Genomic DNA, 21182 nt, shown 5'->3' on the forward strand with positions numbered 1-21182 from the left:
TGCTTGGCATCAAGTTTTAATTCCATACAGATTATCTATTGAAAAGCTTGTTATTGTCAATTTGAAAAAGTACAATGTAATGTAATTAAAAAAAATATATATTGCTGTTAATTCTCATACATTTTTTCTCCATCTCCAAATGACATCATACTATGATAATGGTAATAACTGATCATGATGGACCCTGTAAATAAAAATCTGTTTCAATTTAAAAAAATTAACTCATTTAGAAATTGATGGCAACAACACATCTCAAAAAAGATGGGACAGGGCCATATCTTCTATTATGTAGCATTTTCTCTTCTTTTTACAATAGCCTGTAAACATCTGTGAAATGAAGAGACCAATTGCTGGAGTTTTGGGAGAAGGATGGTGTTCTATTCTTGTCTGATGTAGGATTCAAGGTACTCAACAGTCCTGGTTCTTGTATGCCTGTCCTGGGATGGTCCCTCTTCTTTGGCATCCGCAGTACATGGCATCCATGTTTTTTACACAGAATTTCAAATTGTTATTTATCAGACCACAGAACAGTTTTTTATTTTGTCTCAGTCCATTTTAAATGAGCTTTGGCCTAGAGAAAACTGCAGCTTTCTAGATTGTGTTGATACATGGCTTTTTTTTTGCATGATAGATATTAAACTTGCATTTATGGATTGTATGGCAAACTGTGTTAACAGACAATGATTTACAAAAGTATTCTTGAGCCCATGCAGTAATTTGGCTTGACCGAATCATGATGGTTTTTTTGCAATGTCCTCAGGGCCCTTAGATCAAGAACATCCAATATTGAGTGGCGGCATTGTCCCTTGTGCACATGGATTTCTCCAGAATCTCTGAATATTTTGATGATATTATGTACTTTAGATTGTAAGGTAATACATGTTTTTGCAATTTTCTATTGTGGGGCATTTTTAATTTTTTCCACATTTTTTAGACGCAGTTGGTCCCAGATTGGTGAACCTCTGACCATCTTTGCTTCTGAGAGATTTTGCCTCTCTATCATGCTCTCTTTAGGCACAGTCATGTGACTCAGTTGAAAATTGACACTCAAGCTGTTTTTCATTAGCACCACATAATTTCCCAGCCTTTTATTAACCCTGTACAAATGTTTTTAGATGTGTTGCTGCCATCAATTATTAAATGAGTTATTTTTTTGCAAATGACGTAGAAAAAAAGTCTAACTTTTTAACTTCTGATATGTGTTCTATAGTCTGTTGTGAATAAAATATGGTTATATGAGATTTCCATATTGTTGCAGTCTTATTTCTTTTACATTTTACACAATGTCCCAACTTTTTTTGAATTAGGGTTGTAGAATTGATGAGATTAATGCAAACGTTTGCAGTTTGGCATTGGTTTGGTGTAATATGGCCTATTATAGTCAATATAGTTTATTTTGATAGCTACTCTGATGTCCCAGTTTCAGAACCAGGCTACTCCACCTTCAGGTCACTCAGCTACAGAAACAGTTCTGTGTCTCTTTTTTATGGATTCATCTAGTAGTCTGGCTCAGTTCATCTGTTAAGCAACCTTTGTCCCTGGATCAGCTGTGATGGAGTAGAAGATTTGCTTAGCTGCTAAAGTGACGAAGGCACCCAGCCCCTTCATCACATCACTTGTCATGGAAATCTCACTTTCTGTATCTACCTAGTGGTGGAGTAGACTGATTCTCAAATTATAAAAATATCTCTGGCTAGACCTGAAAATAAAAGTTCTTCAGAAATAAAATTTTCTGTGATAGCTAAGATGATGCAGCATTTTACATAAAATAAAACTGCTGTGTTAGGCCAAATTCACACTTTCACGTTTTGGAGTACCATTCGTCACCAGGTTTTCCCATTATAAAGTAAGGCCACCACCTTTAAAGACTCTTTTACAATATTCTAATATGATGTCTGCATGTCCCGAATCCGCTCTACATAGCAAAAGAAAGACCTTTTAAAAATACCGACAGATGGTACTGTCTGGTCCAAGGGCATCTCAGATTTTGATCTGGCGCCTTCTCCCCTCCTACAAGAGCTGTCCTATTTCCCTGCTTAGTGTGGATGATGTGTCCTACATCCTCTACATGGTGTCCCCCAATATGCACAGATGCACTTTTCTCTCACCTGGCCTGATCTGGCTGAGGGCAGACCAAAGTAATGTACTAGGCATGTGCCTCCTTTACTTCCGGGTGATCAGTGCTCTTTGACCTTTCCCGGACATGCACACTACAGTACTTTGCTCTGCCCTTGGCAGGGCCAAAAAATATGTACCTGTGCAGCAGCCCAGTGGGGACGCTATGTGGATGACGAAGGATACATCATGCACATGAAGCAGGGAAAGAGGGTGGTGATTGTAGGAAGAGAGGACGCGCCGAATCAAGACCAGAAGCGCCCATTAGACCGGACTGCACCGTCTGTGGCTATAATAAAAGGTCTGTTTTGACTTATGCAGAGGGGATTGTAGGCATACATATAGCATATTAGAATGCTGTAAAAGAGGCCTTAAAGGAGGTGGCCGTACTTTATATTTGGAAAATCTGGTGACAGGTTCCCTTTAAATGATCATGATGTATCAGTTGATGGATTCTATTTATTTTTATAAAACAGAAACTGATTCAATTGTTTTCTTGATTTTCTATGTTTATTTTATTTTTTTCTGTTTTAATTTTGGCATAATGTCAGAGCTGGCCGCAAAGCTTTCATCATAGAACATGTCACTAATTTGCTTATAATACCAACATCCACAATGTATAAATAAAAATGTCAGTTGAAGTGCATATGAAAGAGCCAATTATTGTGCCCATTATGGTTCCATCTACTATGCCTCCGTTACAAAAGACCTCAACATTTTTGAAACAGCACAGCCAATGTGCTCATATAATAAATTAATTGATAGTATTTCTATAGTAAAGATGGTCACAGTGCTCCATTACAGAGCCAAGCCATATAACACTATATGCGCCAAAGAGCTCCTATAGCAGCAAGCCACGCCAAAGAGCTCCTATAGCAGCAAGCCACAGTGGACACAAACCATTGCCTGGTACAATAATAAGATCCTTCTTCATACTTTTTCTCTGTTCTTACAGCTCTACACTAGTGTTGAGCGAGCACTAAAATACTCGGGTGCTCGAAGCTCGGGCCGAGCTCACCGTGATACTCGGGTGCTCGACCCGAGCAACGAGCCCAATGTTAGTCTATGGGAAACCCGAGCATTTTTGCGGCGGCACCCCCGGCAGTCTGTAGAAAGCCTAAAAAGTGCCCAAAACGATAGTGACAGTGCTCAAATGACATATGGACAGCATGGGGATCGCCCCAGGAAGCATTTCTGACCCCCAGGTCACTGCTGTCAACAACGTGGTCAGAGGTATTAAGCCACTTTTGCGGACTCACAATAAAACGTTCAAAAACGAAACTGAAACTGTTTTCCTGTGAAATATGTTAAGGAACATCCTTTCAAGGGTAAAGACTTGTGTATAAGGTAAAATAAATAACCTAAAACAAAAATACTCCTCCACACCTTGGGCTATGTTCACAAGTAGCATTTTTTATGCATTTTTGCACATTTGTATTGCTTTCAACCGTGACAAATGCATTCACCGGGAAATGTAATTTTAACATTTTACAACCTTATCTGGCCATGTGCTGTGAGACACATGCATACAGTGCTGAAAAGACATGGGAACAGCATGGGGAAGACCCCTGGAAGCATCTCTGACACCCAGGTCACTGCCTAAAAGTGTGCCCATCAGAAGTGATCCTTGCCGCATCAGAAGATGCAGACTTGCAACTATCCCCGTGCAAGTCCTTGTCCCAGGGCAGTGTTCAATTGTACCTCCCCCATTCCTTGCAATGCAAGCGCAAATATGCAGCCAACCACCCACCCACCCGCAGGCTGCAATACAATACTGCTAGCTTGCACTTGAAATGGGGCCTTTTAGTTTGGAGGATGCCGAAGCTGGCCAATACCTCACGGCTGCGTCAGCGGCGATGTCTCCATACTCAGTCCCCAGCCGCCACTATTTGTCCCGGGAACCTTCCCCACACTTTTCTTAGCCTGGCCTGCTTTAGGGCAGCATTGGACGAGCCCACCAGACAACCAGAGACTCCTCCGGTAGGCCCTGGCTTATCCATCAGGGGAGTTGAGAGTGCCAAGGTGAGGAGCATGATGATAGAAGTTAGCATCTGCTTTGTTTTCTTGGAATGCAAGCGTAAGTGAGCAGCCTGCCACCCTCCCACCCCCAGGCTGCAATACCGTACTGCTAGCTTGCACTTGAAATGGTGCCTTTTTGTTTGGAGGAGGCCGAAGCTGGCCACTACCTCATGGCTGCTTCGGCAGCTGGGTCTCCATACTCAGTCCCCAGCCGCCACTATTTGTCCCGGTAACCTTCCCCACACTTTTCTTAGCCTTGCCTGCTTTAGGGCAGCATTGGACGAGCCCATCAGACAACCAGACACTACTCCAGTGGGCCCTGGCTTCTCCATCAGGGGAGTTGAGAGTGCCAAGGTGAGGAGCATGATGATGATGATAGAAGTTAACATCTGCTTTGTTTTCTTGGAATGCAAGCGTAAGTGTGCAGCCTGCCACCCACCCACCCCCAGGCTGCAATACCATACTGCTAGCTTGCACTTGAAATGGGGCTTTTTAGTTTGGAGGATGCCGAAGCTGGCCAATACCTCATGGCTGCGTCGGCGGCGATGTCTCCATACTCAGTCCCCAGCCGCCACTATTTGTCCCAGGAACCTTCCCCACACTTTTCTTAGCCTGGCCTGCTTTAGGGCAGCATTGGACGAGCCCACCAGACAACCAGAGACTCCTCCGGTGGGCCCTGGCTTATCCATCAGGGGAGTTGAGAGTGCCAAGATGAGGAGCATGATGATAGAAGATAGCATGTGCTTTGTTTTCTTGCAATGCAAGCGTAAGTGAGCAGCCTGCCACCCGCCCACCCCCAGGCTGCAATACCATACTGCTATCTTGCACTTGAAATGGGGCCTTTTAGTTTGGAGGAGGCCGAAGCTGGTCACTACCTCATGGCTGCTTCGGCAGCGGGGTCTCCATACTCAGTCCCCAGCCGCCACTATTTGTCCCGGTAACCTTCCCCACACTTTTCTTAGCCTGGCCTGCTTTAGGGCAGCATTGGACGAGCCCATCAGACATCCAGAGACTACTCCGGTGGGCCCTGGCTTCTCCATCAGGGGAGTTGAGAGTGCCAAGGTGAGGAGCATGATGATGATGATAGAAGTTAACATCTGCTTTGTTTTCTTGGAATGCAAGCGTAAGTGTGCAGCCTGCCACCCACCCACCCCCAGGCTGCAACACCATACTGCTAGCTTGCACTTGAACTGGGGCCTTTTAGTTTAGAGGAGGCCGAAGCTGGCCACTACTTCATGGCTGCTTCGGCAGCGGGGTCTTCATACTCAGTCCCCAGCCGCCACTATTTTTCCCGGTAACCTTCCCCACACTTGTCTTAGCCTGGCCTGCTTTAGGGCAGCATTGGACGAGCCCAACACACAACCAGACTCCTCCGGTGGGCCCTGACTTCTCCATCAGGGGAGTGGAGAGTGCCAAGGTGAGGAGCATGATGATAAAAGTTAGCATCTGCTTTGTTTTCTTGGAATGGAAGCCTAAGTGTGCAGCCTGTCACCCACCCACCCCCAGGTTGCAATACCATACTGCTAGCTTCCTTGCACTTGAAATGAGGCCTCTTAGGCTTGTGGAGGCAGACGCCGGCCACCATGTCATGGCTGCGTCGGCGGCCTGGTATCCATACTCGGTCCCCCGCCGCCCCTATTTGTCCCAGTGCACCTTATACACAAGCGCGCATACCAAAACATTACCTGTGCCCTCCCCAGTGCATTTAGTGGGAAGAACAGCCTAACCACAAACACATGGACAAGTGAATGTGGCCAGGGAAGGTCCATCTCACTGACGCCTTCACACTGGGTTAATATTGTAGAAGCCGGGACACAGTTGGACACTGGGATGCAACACTTCCTCCAGGCACAGAGGATTGCGGGTCCTGGGTCAATCATGCTTCAACACAAAGTTCAGAAGGTAGACAGCAGCAGTGGTCGGCCTCCTACACAACAAGTAAATTATTCATGATCATGAGGCCATCCATCTCCTTAGCTTTCTGTTCCTTGGAGTGCAAGCGCATGTATGTAGTAGTGGCTAGGCCTCAGGTGGTCAGCGTTTTGGCGCATATCCTACCTCCTCCGAGGATTGCTGGATGTTTTGCCTGCTACTATCCCAGTTCTATGACTCCCGTTAAAACAAAGCTTCAGGTGATGAATGATGGATGAGGTGGTGGCAAAGGAGAAAGAGCAGGAGGAACAGGGACCATTCACATCAATATCAGGCCAGTCAACCACATATATCTTGTAGGATATGTTTATGTACCAAAAGGAGTCGTTCGGCTACACAGTTATAGGGCATACAGCGAGTGCAATGCCTTCCAAAAATTTTGAGGCACTCCAATGCCCCTTGGAAGTGACATGGAGGTCAGAGGGCCTTAACTAAACAGTTTTTTCCATTTATAGCAACTGGGTCTCCTGTACACTGTTGGCCTAAGCAGTGAATGGAAGGCTTTCCAAAAATTATGAGGAACTGCAATTCCCCTTGAAACAGACGTGGATTACAGTGTACTAAAAACCTTCTACCCATTATTGGGGAGTGGGTCTCCCTTAGTGTTCGCCTATGCATTGAAAAGCAAAAGCTGACTAAAATTAGGAGGAAATGCAATGCCGGTTGGAAGAGTCGTGGAGGTTAGAGATAATTAAAAACAACATTTCAATGCCCCTTGGAAGAACTGTGGAGTTTGGAGTGGTTTAAAAAGACAGTTTTAATGCCCCTTGGAAGAGACGTGGAGGTCCCAGTGAAATAAAAAGACAATATCAATGCCCCTTGGAAGAGTGGTGGAGGTTACAGTGGAATAAAAAGACAATATCAATGCCCCTTGGAAGAGTGGTGGAGGTCACAGTGGAATAAAAAGACAATATCAATGCCCCTTGGAAGAGTGGTGGAGGTCCCAATGGAATACTAAGACAATATCAATGACCCTTGGAAGAGACGTGGAAGTCACAGTAGCTTAACAAGATGATTTTAATGCCCCTTGGAAGAGACGTGGAGTTCAGAGTGGTTTAACAAGATGGTATTAATGCCCCTTGGAAGAGTAGTGGAGGTCGCAGTGGAATAAAAAGACAATATCAATGCCCCTTGGAAGAGTGGTGGAGGTTACAGTGGAATAAAAAGACAATATTAATGACCCTTGGAAGAGACGTGGATGTCACAGTAGCTTAACAAGACGATTTTAATGCCCCTTACAAGAGCCATGCAGTACAGCATATTAAAAACGTTATTCCCATTATTGGGGAGAAGGTCTCTCATAGTCTTTGCCTCTGCTTTCCAAGCAAAAGCTGCCAAAAATTAGGACGGAGGAACTTGCAATGCCCCTTACAAGAGCCATGTAGTACAGCATATTAAAAACATTATTCCCATTATTGGGGAGTGGGTCTGCCATAGTCTTTGCCTATGCCTTCCAAGCAAAAGCTGCCAAAAATTAGGACGGAGGAACTTGCAGTGCCCCTTACAAGAGCCATGCAGTATAGCATATTAAAAACATTATTCCCATTATTGGGCAGTGGGTCTCACATAGTCTTTGCCTATGCTTTCCAAGCAAAAGCTGCCAAAAATTAGGATGGAGGAACTTGCAATGCTTGCAACATGGACCACGGTCACCCTGGTGGTATAGTGGTGGTGGAGGCTGAGGATAAGGAGAAGAGCAAAAAACAGCCAAAATGAGGAAGCGTATACCCATGTGTGGGTGTGAAGCGGTGCATGGGAATACACCTCCCGAAATAACATAGTGGATTTGACTTTGTTACTCTGCTGTCATTTGGTGGAGATGAGAAGTCTGGCCCAATCCATCCCTTGTTCATTTTGAAAAGAGTCAGCTTGTCAGCATTGTCAGTTGACAGGCGAGTGCGCTTATCAGTTATAATTCCCCCAGCGGCTCTAAAAACACGCTCCGATAACACGCTAGCAGCAGGGCAGGCCAGGACCTCCAAGGCGTAGAGAGTGATATCACTCAAAGTGTCCAGCTTGGATACTCAATAATTAAAAGGCACAGAGGAATCACGGAGGATGCTGGTACGGTCGGCAAGGTACTCCCTCACCATCTTTTGAAACTTTCCACTCATTGTTAGAGTACCCTGCGCCTCAGGGCCTGTAAGCTGGGCGGGTCTCAGAAAACTGTCCCAGAACGTTCAGTGTTCCCCTGCCTCTGATGGATTGGAGTTGCATCTCTCTCACCTGTACGCCTTGGTTGGGCAACGAACTGTGACCTCTGTCGCTAGCGTATTCAGATGGGAATTTTTTTAACAGTTCTGCAGCAAGGGCCTTCTGGTACTGCCCCATTTTTGTAGACCTCTCCACCTCAGGAATAAGAGAGTGAAAGTTCTCCTTGTAGCGGGGGTCTAAAAGTGTCACCAACCAGTAATGACTTTCACCCAACATTTTGACAACGCGAGGGTAACAGTTAAGGCAGCGTAACATAAAGTCAGCCATGCGTGCCAGACTGGTAACGGGCATGACTTCCGTGTCCTCACCAAGATGACGACTGACCATGCTCTCCTCCTCCTCCGCCCTGTCCTCAGGCAACCCACACTGAACCGACGGTATGACAGTTGTACAGGTACTACCGACTACAGTGCATGATACAAGCTCCTTCTCTTCCTCCTCCTCCTCCTCCTCTCCCTCATGGTCCCCCCAATGCACATTGGGATGAGATGAGGCTGGGCTGTGTGTAATCGCCCGCTGCGGCTTCTTGATCCATCTCATCATACTCTGGCTGCAATGCCTCCTTTTATTTCTCTGCATTCTATCACCTAAGCTTATGAATTTCAGCACAGCCTGTTGCCGCTTGGCTGAGGCAGTACTGCAGATCTTCCAGCTTGTAACTTATGTGGTGATATCTGAGTTGGAGGCTGAACATGAGGAGGAGGAGGAGGAGGATGATACGCAGGAGCTGTACACTGTGGGGGCAACTCTGACTGACATAGGGCCTGCAATCCTTGGTGTGGGGAGGATGTGTTCTGTCCCAAGGTCCGACTGAGTCCCGGCTTCCACTATGTTTACCCAGTGTGCCGTCAGGGAGATGTACCATCCCTGGCCACAAGCACTTTTCCACGTGTCCGTTATCAGGTGTACTCTCCCAGTAACTGCGTTGTTGAGGGTACTGCAGATGTTTTGGGACACGTGCTTGTGTAGTGCGGGGATGGCACACCGAGCAAAATAGTGTCGGCTGGGGACCGAGTACCGATGGACGGCCACCGCCATAAGGTTGCGGAAGGATTCTGTCTCCACCAGCCTAAAAGGCAGCATTTCCAACGCAAGCAGTCGTGAAATGTGCGAATTTAGGACTGTTGCCTGTGGGGTGTTGGCTGCAAATTTGCACTTTCGTTCAAAGGTCTGGGATATGGACAATTGAACGCTGCGGTGCTGACGTGGACGTTGATACTGTTACTTGAGAAACTGCCATAACAAGTGAAGACTGAGAGGAGGGGGCATCTTTGCATGCAGTATGGACACGGGATTGCCTTGCACTCACAACAAGGGGTTCTCTTACACGCACAACAGCGGAAGAAGCAGTGGTGACACCCGCTCACACTGGTCGTGGACCCTGGGATTCGCCCCACAAAGTCGGGTGCTTTGCTGACATGTGCCTGATCATGCTGGTGGTGGTCAGGCTGGTAGTTTTGTCACCCCTGCTGAAGCTGGCCTGGCAGGTGGTACAAATTGCCTTTTTGGGGTTATCAGCAGAGTCTTTAAAAAAATTCCAGACTCTGGAAGACCTACCGGTTGTATTGGCAACGTCCCTCGTGTTGGTGTTACGGGAACCGGTTGCCCGCCTCCTTTCTGTGGCCACCACACTGCTTCTTCCTGCCTTTTGGGATACTCTGCCTCCCTCCCCCTCTGTGCTGCTGGCCTCGCTCTGCATGTCCTCCTGCCACGTTGGGTTAGTTACTAGATCATCCACCACCTCCTCCTCTTCCACTTCCGCACCACGGTCCTCCTCCTCACTTCGTGGCAATTGTGTCTCATCATTGTCCACCTCTTTTGACAAATTGCCAGCGTCGCCTTCCTGTGGCCTTGGCTGTTCAAATTTTTGGCCATCGCTACATGGGATCTCCTCTTCCACCACTTCAAGCGGAGCAGGCGAGGGGCCCAAATATGGAAATGGACCAGTGAACAGCTCTTCAGAGTGTCCAACTGTGGGATCAGTTGCTGTCTGACGACACTCGGCATGGTGGGAGGAAGAAGCATCAGAGTGAGAAGGAGTATGTGGTCGAGACTCACGGCTACTAAGACTTGACCGTGTGGAAGACAGACCGGAGGTGGTGGTGCCCAGGAGACTGGAAGTATTATCTGCTATCCAATTAATAACCTGTTCACACTGATCAGTTGGCAATAGTGGTGTTGTTGTGTGCTTCCCTAGTAATTCGGTCAAGAACTGGAAGCGAGAAGATGTGGCTGTTGGTAATGGCACATTTTCACCTTGGCCACGGCCCCATCCTCTGCACGCACCATCACCAGAATGTTCAGTTCCACGTCCCTTGCCACGCGCCTTGCCCATTGTAAATGAAGTAAAATAGCTTACACTCGCACTATCAATGGAAAAAGGGTAATATAAAGGAGATTTGAACCGTGGAAGAGGAAAACCACAGTTCTATTTCTCTGGCCTACACCAGAATCTTTTAAACAGATATATTTGTGTCTGAACAGTCAGCGAGACACTCAAACTGTTTTTTTTATGTAAAAAAGGCAAAAAGGTGGATTACACCCAGGTTTGAACCGTTTAAGAGGACAAGCACAGTTCTATTTCTCTGGCCCACACCAGAATATTTTAAACAGATATATTTGTGTCTGAACAGTCAGCGAGACACTCAAACTGTTTTTTTTTATGTAAAAAAGGCAAAAAAGTGGATAATACAGAGATTTGAACAGTGGAACTGCAAAACCACACTTCTAGTTATCAGGCCGAAACCAGAATCTTTTAAACAGAAATATTTGTGTCTGAACACTCACAGACACACTCAATTTTTTTTTGGGGGGGGGAATACCAAGAAGTTAATAAGACGGGTATTTGTACAGTCTGACTGAGGGAAAAAAAAAGAGGATTTAGATGAAAAAAAAAGGATTTTTCCTGGCCCCTGAGACCTGGGGCTAAGTCTAGCAATTTGAGCAGCAGCAGCACACAGGACTGTAATGCAGTGTTTGTTGGTATAACCACTGCGTCTCCTATACAGCCTGCCTGCCTGCCTGACTGATATCTGGGATGGATATTAGTCCTCAGAACGACTGTTTGTTTGATTTTGCATGCTTTAGAGACCCTACACTACCTATTTCGCAGTATAAATCTCTCCCTAGCTCAGCAACACTACACTGCATGATCCGGAGTGACTGTGTCCAAGATGGCGGCACCCGGTTTTAAATACTCGAGGTGATGCTGTGCGGCCAGCCAATCACTGTAATGCCCACAACCAACATGGCTGCGGCATTACAGTGACTGGCTGGAAATCCCCCATGCTCATTGGCTCTGTAAAGAGCGCCAAACATGCAGGGCGGAGACCCGAGCTCCCACCCGAGTAACCCGAAAATGCTCGGTGCTCGCCGAACTTCCCGAGTAGTGAGATGCTCGGGCGAGTACCGAGCAGTGTCAAGCATGCTCGCTCAACATTACTCTACACCTATTTTTCCAGGAATGAGTTGTCAATGAGATGTCAGAAAAAAAAAGCTTTTTTGTGCTAATCTCTGGTAGTAATCTGCCTTTTAGTACTACATTCAGAGATGAAAATTACCTTCCTGGCTAAAAATTCTATATTATATGTATTGAGATACTTTGGTTTACATAATTATCTAGCAATTTATTTAATTCATAAAATGTTATTGTTTTCATAGCAAATAACATATTTATTCAATGTTCTTACTCTACAGAAAAAAGAAAATCCAGCCTTTTGGACCAGCTTACAAATACCAGTGGGACAGTTATAGGGGTCTCTTCTTGCATTGTCATCATTCTCATTATTATCTCTGTAATAGTACAAATCAAACAGCCTCGTAAAAAGTTCATCCAAAGGAAGGCAGACTTTGACCAAACAGTATTTCAGGAGGTGTTTGAGCCTCCACATTATGAATTATGCACTCTTAGAGGTTCAGGAGCTGCAGCAGACATTGCTGATGTTGCAGATGATTTTGAAAATTACCATAAATTGCGAAGATCATCTTCAAAATGCATTCATGACCATCACTGTGGATCACAACTGTCAAGCACTAAGGGCAGCCGTAGTAACCTTAGTACAAGAGAAGCACCCATACTAACAGACACACCAAACCAGCCTGCAAAACCCAATCTACAGCCTATGAATAGAAGAAATATCCTGGTCATGAAGCATAGTTATTCACAGGATGCCACAGACACATGTGACATTGATGAAATTGAAGAGGTTCCCACTACAAGTCACAGGCTATCGAGACATGACAAATCAGTCCAGCGGTCAGTATCAATAAATTTTTGATGAGGACATTTACTTAAGGACTTGCTCGTTTCTCCTAATATATTCTTTCATATTTTTATGTTTCATCATTTCCCTTTCCATTACTTTTCGATTTTTTGAAACTCTTCAAATTTTAGATAATGTAAAAAAAAAACCTTGTAGAATGAGCACGCACTCATTTATGATGAAACATATTGTTTTTCATCTCATTGACATTTTATAATTAAGTCATTGGTTCATAAGAATTTTAAATGACAATGCATCCATAGATCGTAAAACTATTACTAACCCTCCTTCTTCAGCGAATGCTTCTATTTCGATTTCCGGGTTGCATTTCTTACTATATCGAATTATGCCATGCTCCTGCATGCATGCAATAACTTTAACATATACAGTATGTATGAAACTCTCTAAAGTTTAGTTATTATAACCAGTTCTTATTATCGGTGCTGTTGATTAAATATTACTAGAAATAATATTTGGTTCTATTTTATGAATCAGTGAAAAAAATTTAGCAGAGCACTTTAATAATAAAAAAAATAGAAAAAAAACAAGAAAAGTAGCTTTTTATAAAATAATGCATACTGAATGACTGTGAAGAAGATTTGTATACAAATTGTGAGGGAAATAACTGTTCCATAAGCCATTGGATGTTATAGCACTACCTGTATGTTTATCTGTGTTTGTATTGCATGCATACTTGTGCTTATGTGTTTGTTTACATGCACTACATGCTTTCTTTGCACATTAAAATCACTAATATCTCTCAAAAACTCTTCTCTTCCTTTACTGTTTTGCATGCCTGTGTTTTTGTACTGTGTGACGTGCTATTTAAGATCATTTTCTAAATGTAATCTGTTTTATGCAAACACATTGAATGAAATAGCCATAACATTCCAGGTTCTGCCTCATTGGGTCTCTAAACAAACACGAAACTGAATACAATACAACTAGGGTATGAAAAGAAGAATTAAGGTAAGGCAGTATGTGGCATGTATTGATTTCATGTATTTTATTTACCATGGATATTATAATTAAAGAACACTTATAGAACACTTTAGAAGGAGAACTAAAAAAGCTTTTTTTTTTCCGACTGCATAAATCTTTGTGTCTCAGGTGACATTTATAATTGAGGTTGTAGTATTTATAAAAAAAAAATAAAACTTTCGCCAGATTAAATGTTCTCCAAAATGCCAACCAGGTCTAAACTGTAAACAGAAGAGCAACATAATTTTTAACACCTACACGCTTCATGATATGACATCTGGAGAGTATGGCAGCTGCGATCTTTCTGAAGGCCCCCATCACTGTGATCTTCCGTGAAGCCGAGTCACACACTGGGCTTTATAAAAAACAGTGATTTGTGCTATGTACTGCAAAACTGGAGTACATAGAACAGCTAACTACAAGTTCAAGACAGCCATTAAGACTAAGAAATGATGTATAATGTAGAAAGAAAAAGATTTAAAGACAGTAAAAAATAAAGAAACATATACAATTTTAATTAAATCTAATTTAAAAAAATTAATTAAGCATGTTAAGTACTTTTACAGTTGTTAAAGTCTTATTTCTGAAAATATTAAATTATTTAACATGTGTAGTGAACAATGTGGAGGAAAAAAGTCGAAATGGCAAAATTGCCATTTGTAGGTGACTGCAGCTCTAAAAAAAATGGCCGAAATGGTATGACTGGAAACTACAGTTTGGCATGCAATAAAAATCCCTCATACAGTTCCAGAACTGTAAAAAAGTAAGGAGTCTGGCCTTATGGCAACACAATGGTTTTTTTTTAGAATTCTCTCAAGCCACTAAAACAGTAAAGACAACCCCTACATATATGTTTTGTAGACATGAATGGTTTGCTTCGAGCAACCCTGGTCCATGTTCCAGGTCAGTGCTCTCAGTCCATGTTTGATGACTTGTGTTTAGTGGTTTTAGCACATATGGAATAAAGTTACAATAAAGACAGCGTTTTCTCAAGAAGGATGAAGTGCTGGCTTTTCTTTTACTGGAATACTACCTGTGATACTTGGAGATGTATAATTTTTTTCAATCTAACATACAACAGGTAAATTATGCTTTTATGCAGAAGCGTATCTTAATGCAGACAAATTGTAGATGACACTTAACATAGTACAAGCTATTCAACATGTCAACTTAGGAGTCAAATTACAGTCTTCTGCATCAAGATGTCTTACTGCATTGTTGTATGTGTGTCCAGATTGATTATGTTGTTTAAATAGTTAACTATTTCTGGACTTGGCGGTCTATTATCGTCTGGGCGGTTCATGTTCTACTCTGCAGTGATGTTCCAAAATGTCACTGCATTGTTAAGCAGCTGCACATGACTGTGTTGCAGTGGGAGTGGGGAGCTGGCTGTTAAACATAGCTGAGCTCCCCATAGGCAGAAATGGTTTGTTACCATCTCTGCCTTACCAATCGCTGTATACACAGTTCTGAAGAAGCACTGTGTAAACAGCTTATATAGATGTAGCCATGGTTAAAAGAACACAGATAACACTGGGATATGGCAGCACAGAAAAATTTAATTTGACCCCTAACTTGAAACCCGTCAATGGCATTTGCACTGTAAACAAATCTTAATCCACTTAAGTGAGATAACTTTCTGTGCAAAGTTATCAAGATGGCACACTTTTTGTATAGTTAAGCCACATGCACACTCTGAGTATTTGATGACTTTTTTATCTCAGTATTTGTAACCCAAAACCTGGGTTTTTTACCCACTCCTGATTTTGGCTTACAAATAATGATGCAAAAAACTCACCAAGTATTCAATGTGTGCACGTGGCCTTAAACTTGACTACATCTGTAGGAAGTGATAACAATGCTTCCTCCTCCTGATACAGCGGTCATGTGATCACTAGGTCTAGGGAGAGAACAGGAGCTGCCAGGTCCTAGGAGACCCAGTGAGCTCTACAGTACTATGAAACCAAGAGGCTTCATTTCCGCCAGGGGTGAAATATGTGAAATAAATGAAAATTAAATAAATAAATAAAAAGCAGGTATAAAAAAAGCTGCTGCCAAACCAAATAAATGTAAGTAGCCCAATATATATAAATAATTGTAACAGAAAGGGGAATAAATTTTAAAATGTAAAAAATAGACTCAAATTACCTTTATTTCCCATCCATGTTACCCGATACTGGCAAAAAAAAGAAAGAAAATGAAAATAACATTAAGCCCCACGCAACACAACAAAAAGCTGCAAACATTATCTCAATAACTGAATGAGGAAAACAAATTACAGCTCATTAAACAGCATGTAAGAATAAAACCTCAACATGTGTCTTCTCAGGAACAGGGGTAAATGGCCTCATCCTGAACTGTTTAAGTAGAAAAAAAAACAATGAATACAAATATGTGCATTTTTATATTTCATTGTAATATATTATATTGCATTCTTTGTTTTCATTTTTATTTGGGAATTGCTTTTCTGTGACAGTATTTAGTATTTTTAGTAGAATGTGCATGTAATCTACTGTTTCTTGTCTGTTTTTAACATCGTGAAATGTAATAACTTGACTATTTCTCTTTCACTTTTTAGGATGGCCTGTTTAATTATTTATTTTGCTTTCAGAGAAGAATTTTTACAACTTTAGGAGAAAAAAAATGAGTATCTTCTATAGAGAATTATTTCACTCATCTTCAGAGATTGGACTCTGTTCTAAACTCATTCCACTGCCTTCTTAATATAGGATATACAGACATTCCTGCCCTCAACACAACGCTCCTGCTACTCAATGACATTGTTGTAATTTGGTTGCTGGCCACCAAGTGCTCCTTAGTTTTTAAGTACATTTTGAAATATACTGGATACTTGAAGAAGAATCTGGTTACTGATTGCAGAACTCCCAGCAGTATTTGGAAATTTACTTTTGAAGAAGTCAATTTTTTTTGTTTTACTGAACAAAACTGATGTGAAAAATTAACCCTCAATAAAATTTTCTTAATTTGTATATTATTTTCAATTTCTTCAAATAAATGGTCCTAATATTTTAAAAGTATCCATAAATTAAACTTTAAAAATAATGATATTACAATTATTACAGCTATTCTATAAAATATGATTGTTTGGATTAAAATACTAAATGGCAATAAGATGTTTTCTTCTGTCTTAATTTATATGACTTATTTGAGTTAAGATCTTGATTTGCAATTTTATAGCGACACATTATTCGCATTAGTCAAAACAAATGTAAGATGGTATTCTCTGTAAGGATCTGAATATATTCTAAATGGCTGAACCAAATTCTTAGGCATTGCTTTTCAGTTTAGTAATTCAAAATTTGGAGCAAGGATAGATGAGTCTTGTTAAATCTTTAAAATATGCATGCATTTGTTAGCATTCATGTTTTAATTCCCCCTTTGCTTGCATATTGTTTCTTTTTTTAATGAAATAATGTGTAGTTATTACGGCCAAAAGCTCAAAATAACTTTATTACCCAAGTGAATGGTTTATTGAAGTTATATGAACAAATCTTGAAGAGTAAATTTATTATTGCTGTGAAATAGATAAGTCATTGAAGCCTTTCAATAATCTAAATACATTTTCTTTTTCACATTTCATTATTATTTTAATGTTAAGTTTTGGAAATGTATCCATATATTTCCTAATCAAAGCGACACTTTCAATGAGCTTGTGTTAAGAAAATGAATGAAGTGTTAAATATACTTGTTTCTATGTTATTCTTTTAAATAAACTACCAAAAATGCATATTGGATCTTAGAATATGTATTAAAAGTTACTTTGAACAAAAAAAAAATACTGCTGGTCTTGATAACTTAAATATCCAGAAGTAACACCATGTACTACCTAGTTTTTTTTGTTATTATAAATTCTGGCTGTCATGTTACTAAAAGACATAAATCCATGTTAGGCTGTGTGCCCACTATGCGTTTTTTTAAGCAATTCTGCAGCAGGAATTCCGCTGAAGAAACGCTTAATAAATGCATAGTAGAAGGCCTGCTATGTACCCCAATGATAATCCGCATGTGCACATGCTGCGGAATTTTCCGCTGCGAATTATCATTGCGGAAAAATACGCAGCACTACCAATTATTTTGCAGAAGCGCTGCTTTTTTGCTGCCATTGACTTGCATTGGAACGCATGGAATCCACATCACTGCATCTGTACATGCGGAATCCATGCGTTTCAATGTGCGGATGGTACCCGGGCTTGGAGAAGAGGAGACTCTCCTCTGGACCCGGGTACCATAGAACCTGTAAAAAAAAGAATAAAATAAAAAATAAATATTATACTTACCTTCTGATGGCCCCCGATGTGCTTGTCTTGGCTTGCCGGCAGCTCGCGGTGGACTCAAGGACCTGCGCTGACGTCATTTAGTCATGTGATGGATCACACGACCACTGACGTCGGCAGGTCCTTAAATCTACCGCGAGCTGCCGGCAAGTAGAGACAAGAACTCCGGGGGCCATCAGAAGGTAAGTATAATATTTTTTTTTTTTTTTTTTACCATTCTTTCGGTCACACTATGTAAATCCATGCCGGTTGCATGGATTTATATAGTGTGACCAAGTTGGCAAGCACTTTCCAAGTGATGCTAAAATCGCTTGGAAAGCGCTTGTCAAGCCGCCTGCAGAATTGCATGTGAAGAACGCTTGACATCCGCATGTCCTTGGCAGGAAAAACACATGTACAATCCGCATGCATTTTTTCTGCCTGGGGAGATGCAGAAACGCTCAGGAAAAATCCGGAGCATTTCTGCATTGTGGGCACATAGACTAAATCATTGTAGGTCAGAAGCTAGGTAAAGGAATGTTCACATGTTGTATTCTTCCTACATTATCTCTTGTGTTTTTGCCTTGAAAAAATGCAGCGTTTTATATTCCAGCAAAGTGAATAACATTTCTGAAATCTCATGCACATGCTGCTTATTTTTTTCCTTGCAGATTTAAAACAGTTTCAAATTTGCGGTATGTCAATTCATTTAGCGTTTTTCAATAATTCAAATTGTAAAAAGAGCATCAAAAATGCACGTATTTTGCGCACCATATTTCCTGCCAAGGTCTCATAATTTTCAGTAGATTTTTCTACTGCAAATACTGAACGTGTACATATACCCCAATGCCAATTACTAAGCTGTCTAAAATTACTGTTTTTCTTAATGTGACATCGCTACTGTACTAATGGTAAACAAATAGCAAATTTAGGTTAACCTTCCGTCAGGAACAATGGCTTCACTAACGAGTTCAGGAAAAATGCGCTTGTCATGCGCAGGCTAGAAAAATGCCTAGAACATCCCATTTTATCAATTTCAGTGCTCTAAAAGTGATCTGTGGCCTTCATAGGGGTGTAATGAAAAGAGAGTACACATAATCAGGTGCAAAAAACAATTTACCTATCATAAAAGTAATAACTCTAAAAGTACACACATTTCACAACTCCTGCCAGTTTTCCACGCATAACTATTATTAAAAAGTAAATTTAGGGGAAAAAGCTTAATTTTAAGGTACCTAAAATGGTATTAAACACATATTCATTTAGAATTAAATGTTAACTGCAGGAAGGTGAGTTACAATGCTTTGAGGTTCCCTACATTTAGTTTGCATGGGTGGCTTATTGCTCCACTAGGCTTTTTTATCTCTAGAAATATGTTTCTATATCTTCTTCATCCTCATCACTCTCACCATCTTGATCTGTTTTAGAATCAATTTCACATACTTCCACCTCATCATGAGAATCAATCTCACTTTCTTCTCCTAAATCCTCATGCAGTGTGGGGTCTACATCATCATCATCATCTAACAGCATCTTCACTTCATGAACATGAAGGGGTTTTGACAAATCATACATTTTCCTCTCCATTTCAGCAGATAATCTGAAGCAAGAGAGAGAATATGTGTTTGGGAACAATGTGCCTGAGAAGCACACTTTCATTTTTAAGGAAACCTTACTTATTTCTATGAAATATCCACAAACATTGCACTATCCATTCATAAAACAAGCTAAATTAACAATTGTGATGACTAAAAACATAAAATACCAACCTCATATAGTGTGACGTGTTAGGGAACAATGTGCCTGAGAAGCCAGCACAGTTATATCTCCTCTCCTGAGTCTCTGCAGTACAATTGTGATATCAGGTTTCACAAAGCATCAAGAGTCAGGAAGGTATTGGGGGTCAGGGATTTTCTGACAATCTGGTGAGGAGGGAGAAATTAAACAAAAAGAGCTGCACTTGTCAGATCAGTTGTTCCTGAGGGAGGGTTAAGAAAGTCTTATCTTAATAGTGCCTCTTTATTATGACCTATCATGTCTAGATAGTCTTAAAGGGAATCTGCCAGCATGTTTTTGCTATGAAATCTGAGGACAACATGAGGTAGGGTTTAAAACACAGAATTCAGCGATGTGTCACTTATCAGGCTGTGTGCTGTTGTTTACTTACAATGAAGGTTTTATCACTAGGACATTATCATTAATGGGAATAGATGGCACATGCTAAGTCACCTGACCCCGCCCCTTCTATGATAAGCAGCTTAGTGTTAATAGAAAAAATATACATAGAAAGCTGTGGTGTGGGCGGGGTTAGCTTTCTCAGCTCTGCTTCATGCTGCATCTAAGAACTCTGGTTGTGTCACAAGTGCTGCACCCAGTAAACTCAGTGATACATCGTTGGGTTCAGGGTCTCTTTTCCTACATTATACTGTTCGCAGATGAGGTAGCAAAAACCTGATGATGGATTCCCTTTAAAATGCAGCAGATTTGCTTACCTGAGCAAGTTAAAATCAAAGCAACTGAACTTTAAAGTCCTTAACCACTTCGCACCAGAGCCTGTTTTCGCCTTCGTGACTGGGCCAATTTTTTCAATTCTGACCACTGTCACTTTGTGAAGTAATTACTCTGGAACGCTTCAATGGATCCCCCTGATTCTGAGATTATTTTTTTGGGACATATTGTACTTCATGATAGTGGTAAAATTTCTTCGATATCACTTGCGCTTATTTGTGAAAAAATCGGAAATTTGGTGAAAATTTTGAAAATTTTGCAATTTTCAAATTTGAATTTTCATGCCCTTAAATCAGAGAGATATGTCACAAAAAATAGTTAACAAATAACATTTCCCACATGTCTAATTTACATCAGCACAATTTTGGAACCAAAATTTTTTTTTGTTAGGGAGCATAAGGGTTAAAAGTTGACCAGCGATTTCTCATTTTTCCAACAAAATTCACAAAAACATTTTTTTAGGGACCACATCATATTTGAAGTCACTTTGAGGGGTCTTTATGACAGAAAATACCAAAAAGCGACACAATTCTAAAAACGGCACCCCTCAAGGTGCTCAAAACCACATTCATGAACTTTATTAACCCTTCAGGTGCTTCACAGGAATTTTTGGAATGTGGAAGAAAAAAATTAACATTTAACTTTTTTCACAAAAATGTTACTTTAGACCCAATTTTTTTTTATTTTTGCAGGGTTAACAGGAAAAAATGGACCCCAAAATTTTTTGTGCAATTTCTCTTGAGCGCACTGATACCCCATATGTGAGGGAAAACCACTGTTTGGGCGCACTGCAGGGATCGGAAGGGAAGGAGCGCCATTTGACTTTTTGAATGTAAAATTTGTTTGAATAATTAGCGGACGCCATGTTGACACCATT

At 41.4% G+C, this 21182-nt stretch overlaps 1 protein-coding gene across 3 annotated transcripts in view; it reads left to right on the forward strand.

The window, feature by feature from the left end:
* The window catches only part of NETO1 (neuropilin and tolloid like 1), a 296798-nt gene extending 280285 nt beyond the window's left edge, over positions 1–16513 (forward strand). For all 3 annotated transcript variants that reach the window (XM_073678954.1, XM_073678953.1, XM_073678956.1), the window contains 3 exons: positions 11977–12535; positions 13437–13511; positions 16102–16513. In XM_073678954.1, the coding sequence (XP_073535055.1) occupies positions 11977–12535; positions 13437–13497 (620 nt within the window). In that variant the 3' untranslated portion in view covers positions 13498–13511; positions 16102–16513. The remainder of the gene's footprint in view (positions 1–11976; positions 12536–13436; positions 13512–16101) is intronic.
* The last annotated feature ends 4669 nt before the right edge of the window (positions 16514–21182 follow it).

Source organism: Phyllobates terribilis, unplaced genomic scaffold (genome assembly GCF_046119375.1).
Source record: "Phyllobates terribilis strain yellow unplaced genomic scaffold, ASM4611937v1 Scaffold_4__5_contigs__length_816908805, whole genome shotgun sequence".
In the NCBI taxonomy this organism is placed as follows: domain Eukaryota; kingdom Metazoa; phylum Chordata; class Amphibia; order Anura; family Dendrobatidae; genus Phyllobates; species Phyllobates terribilis.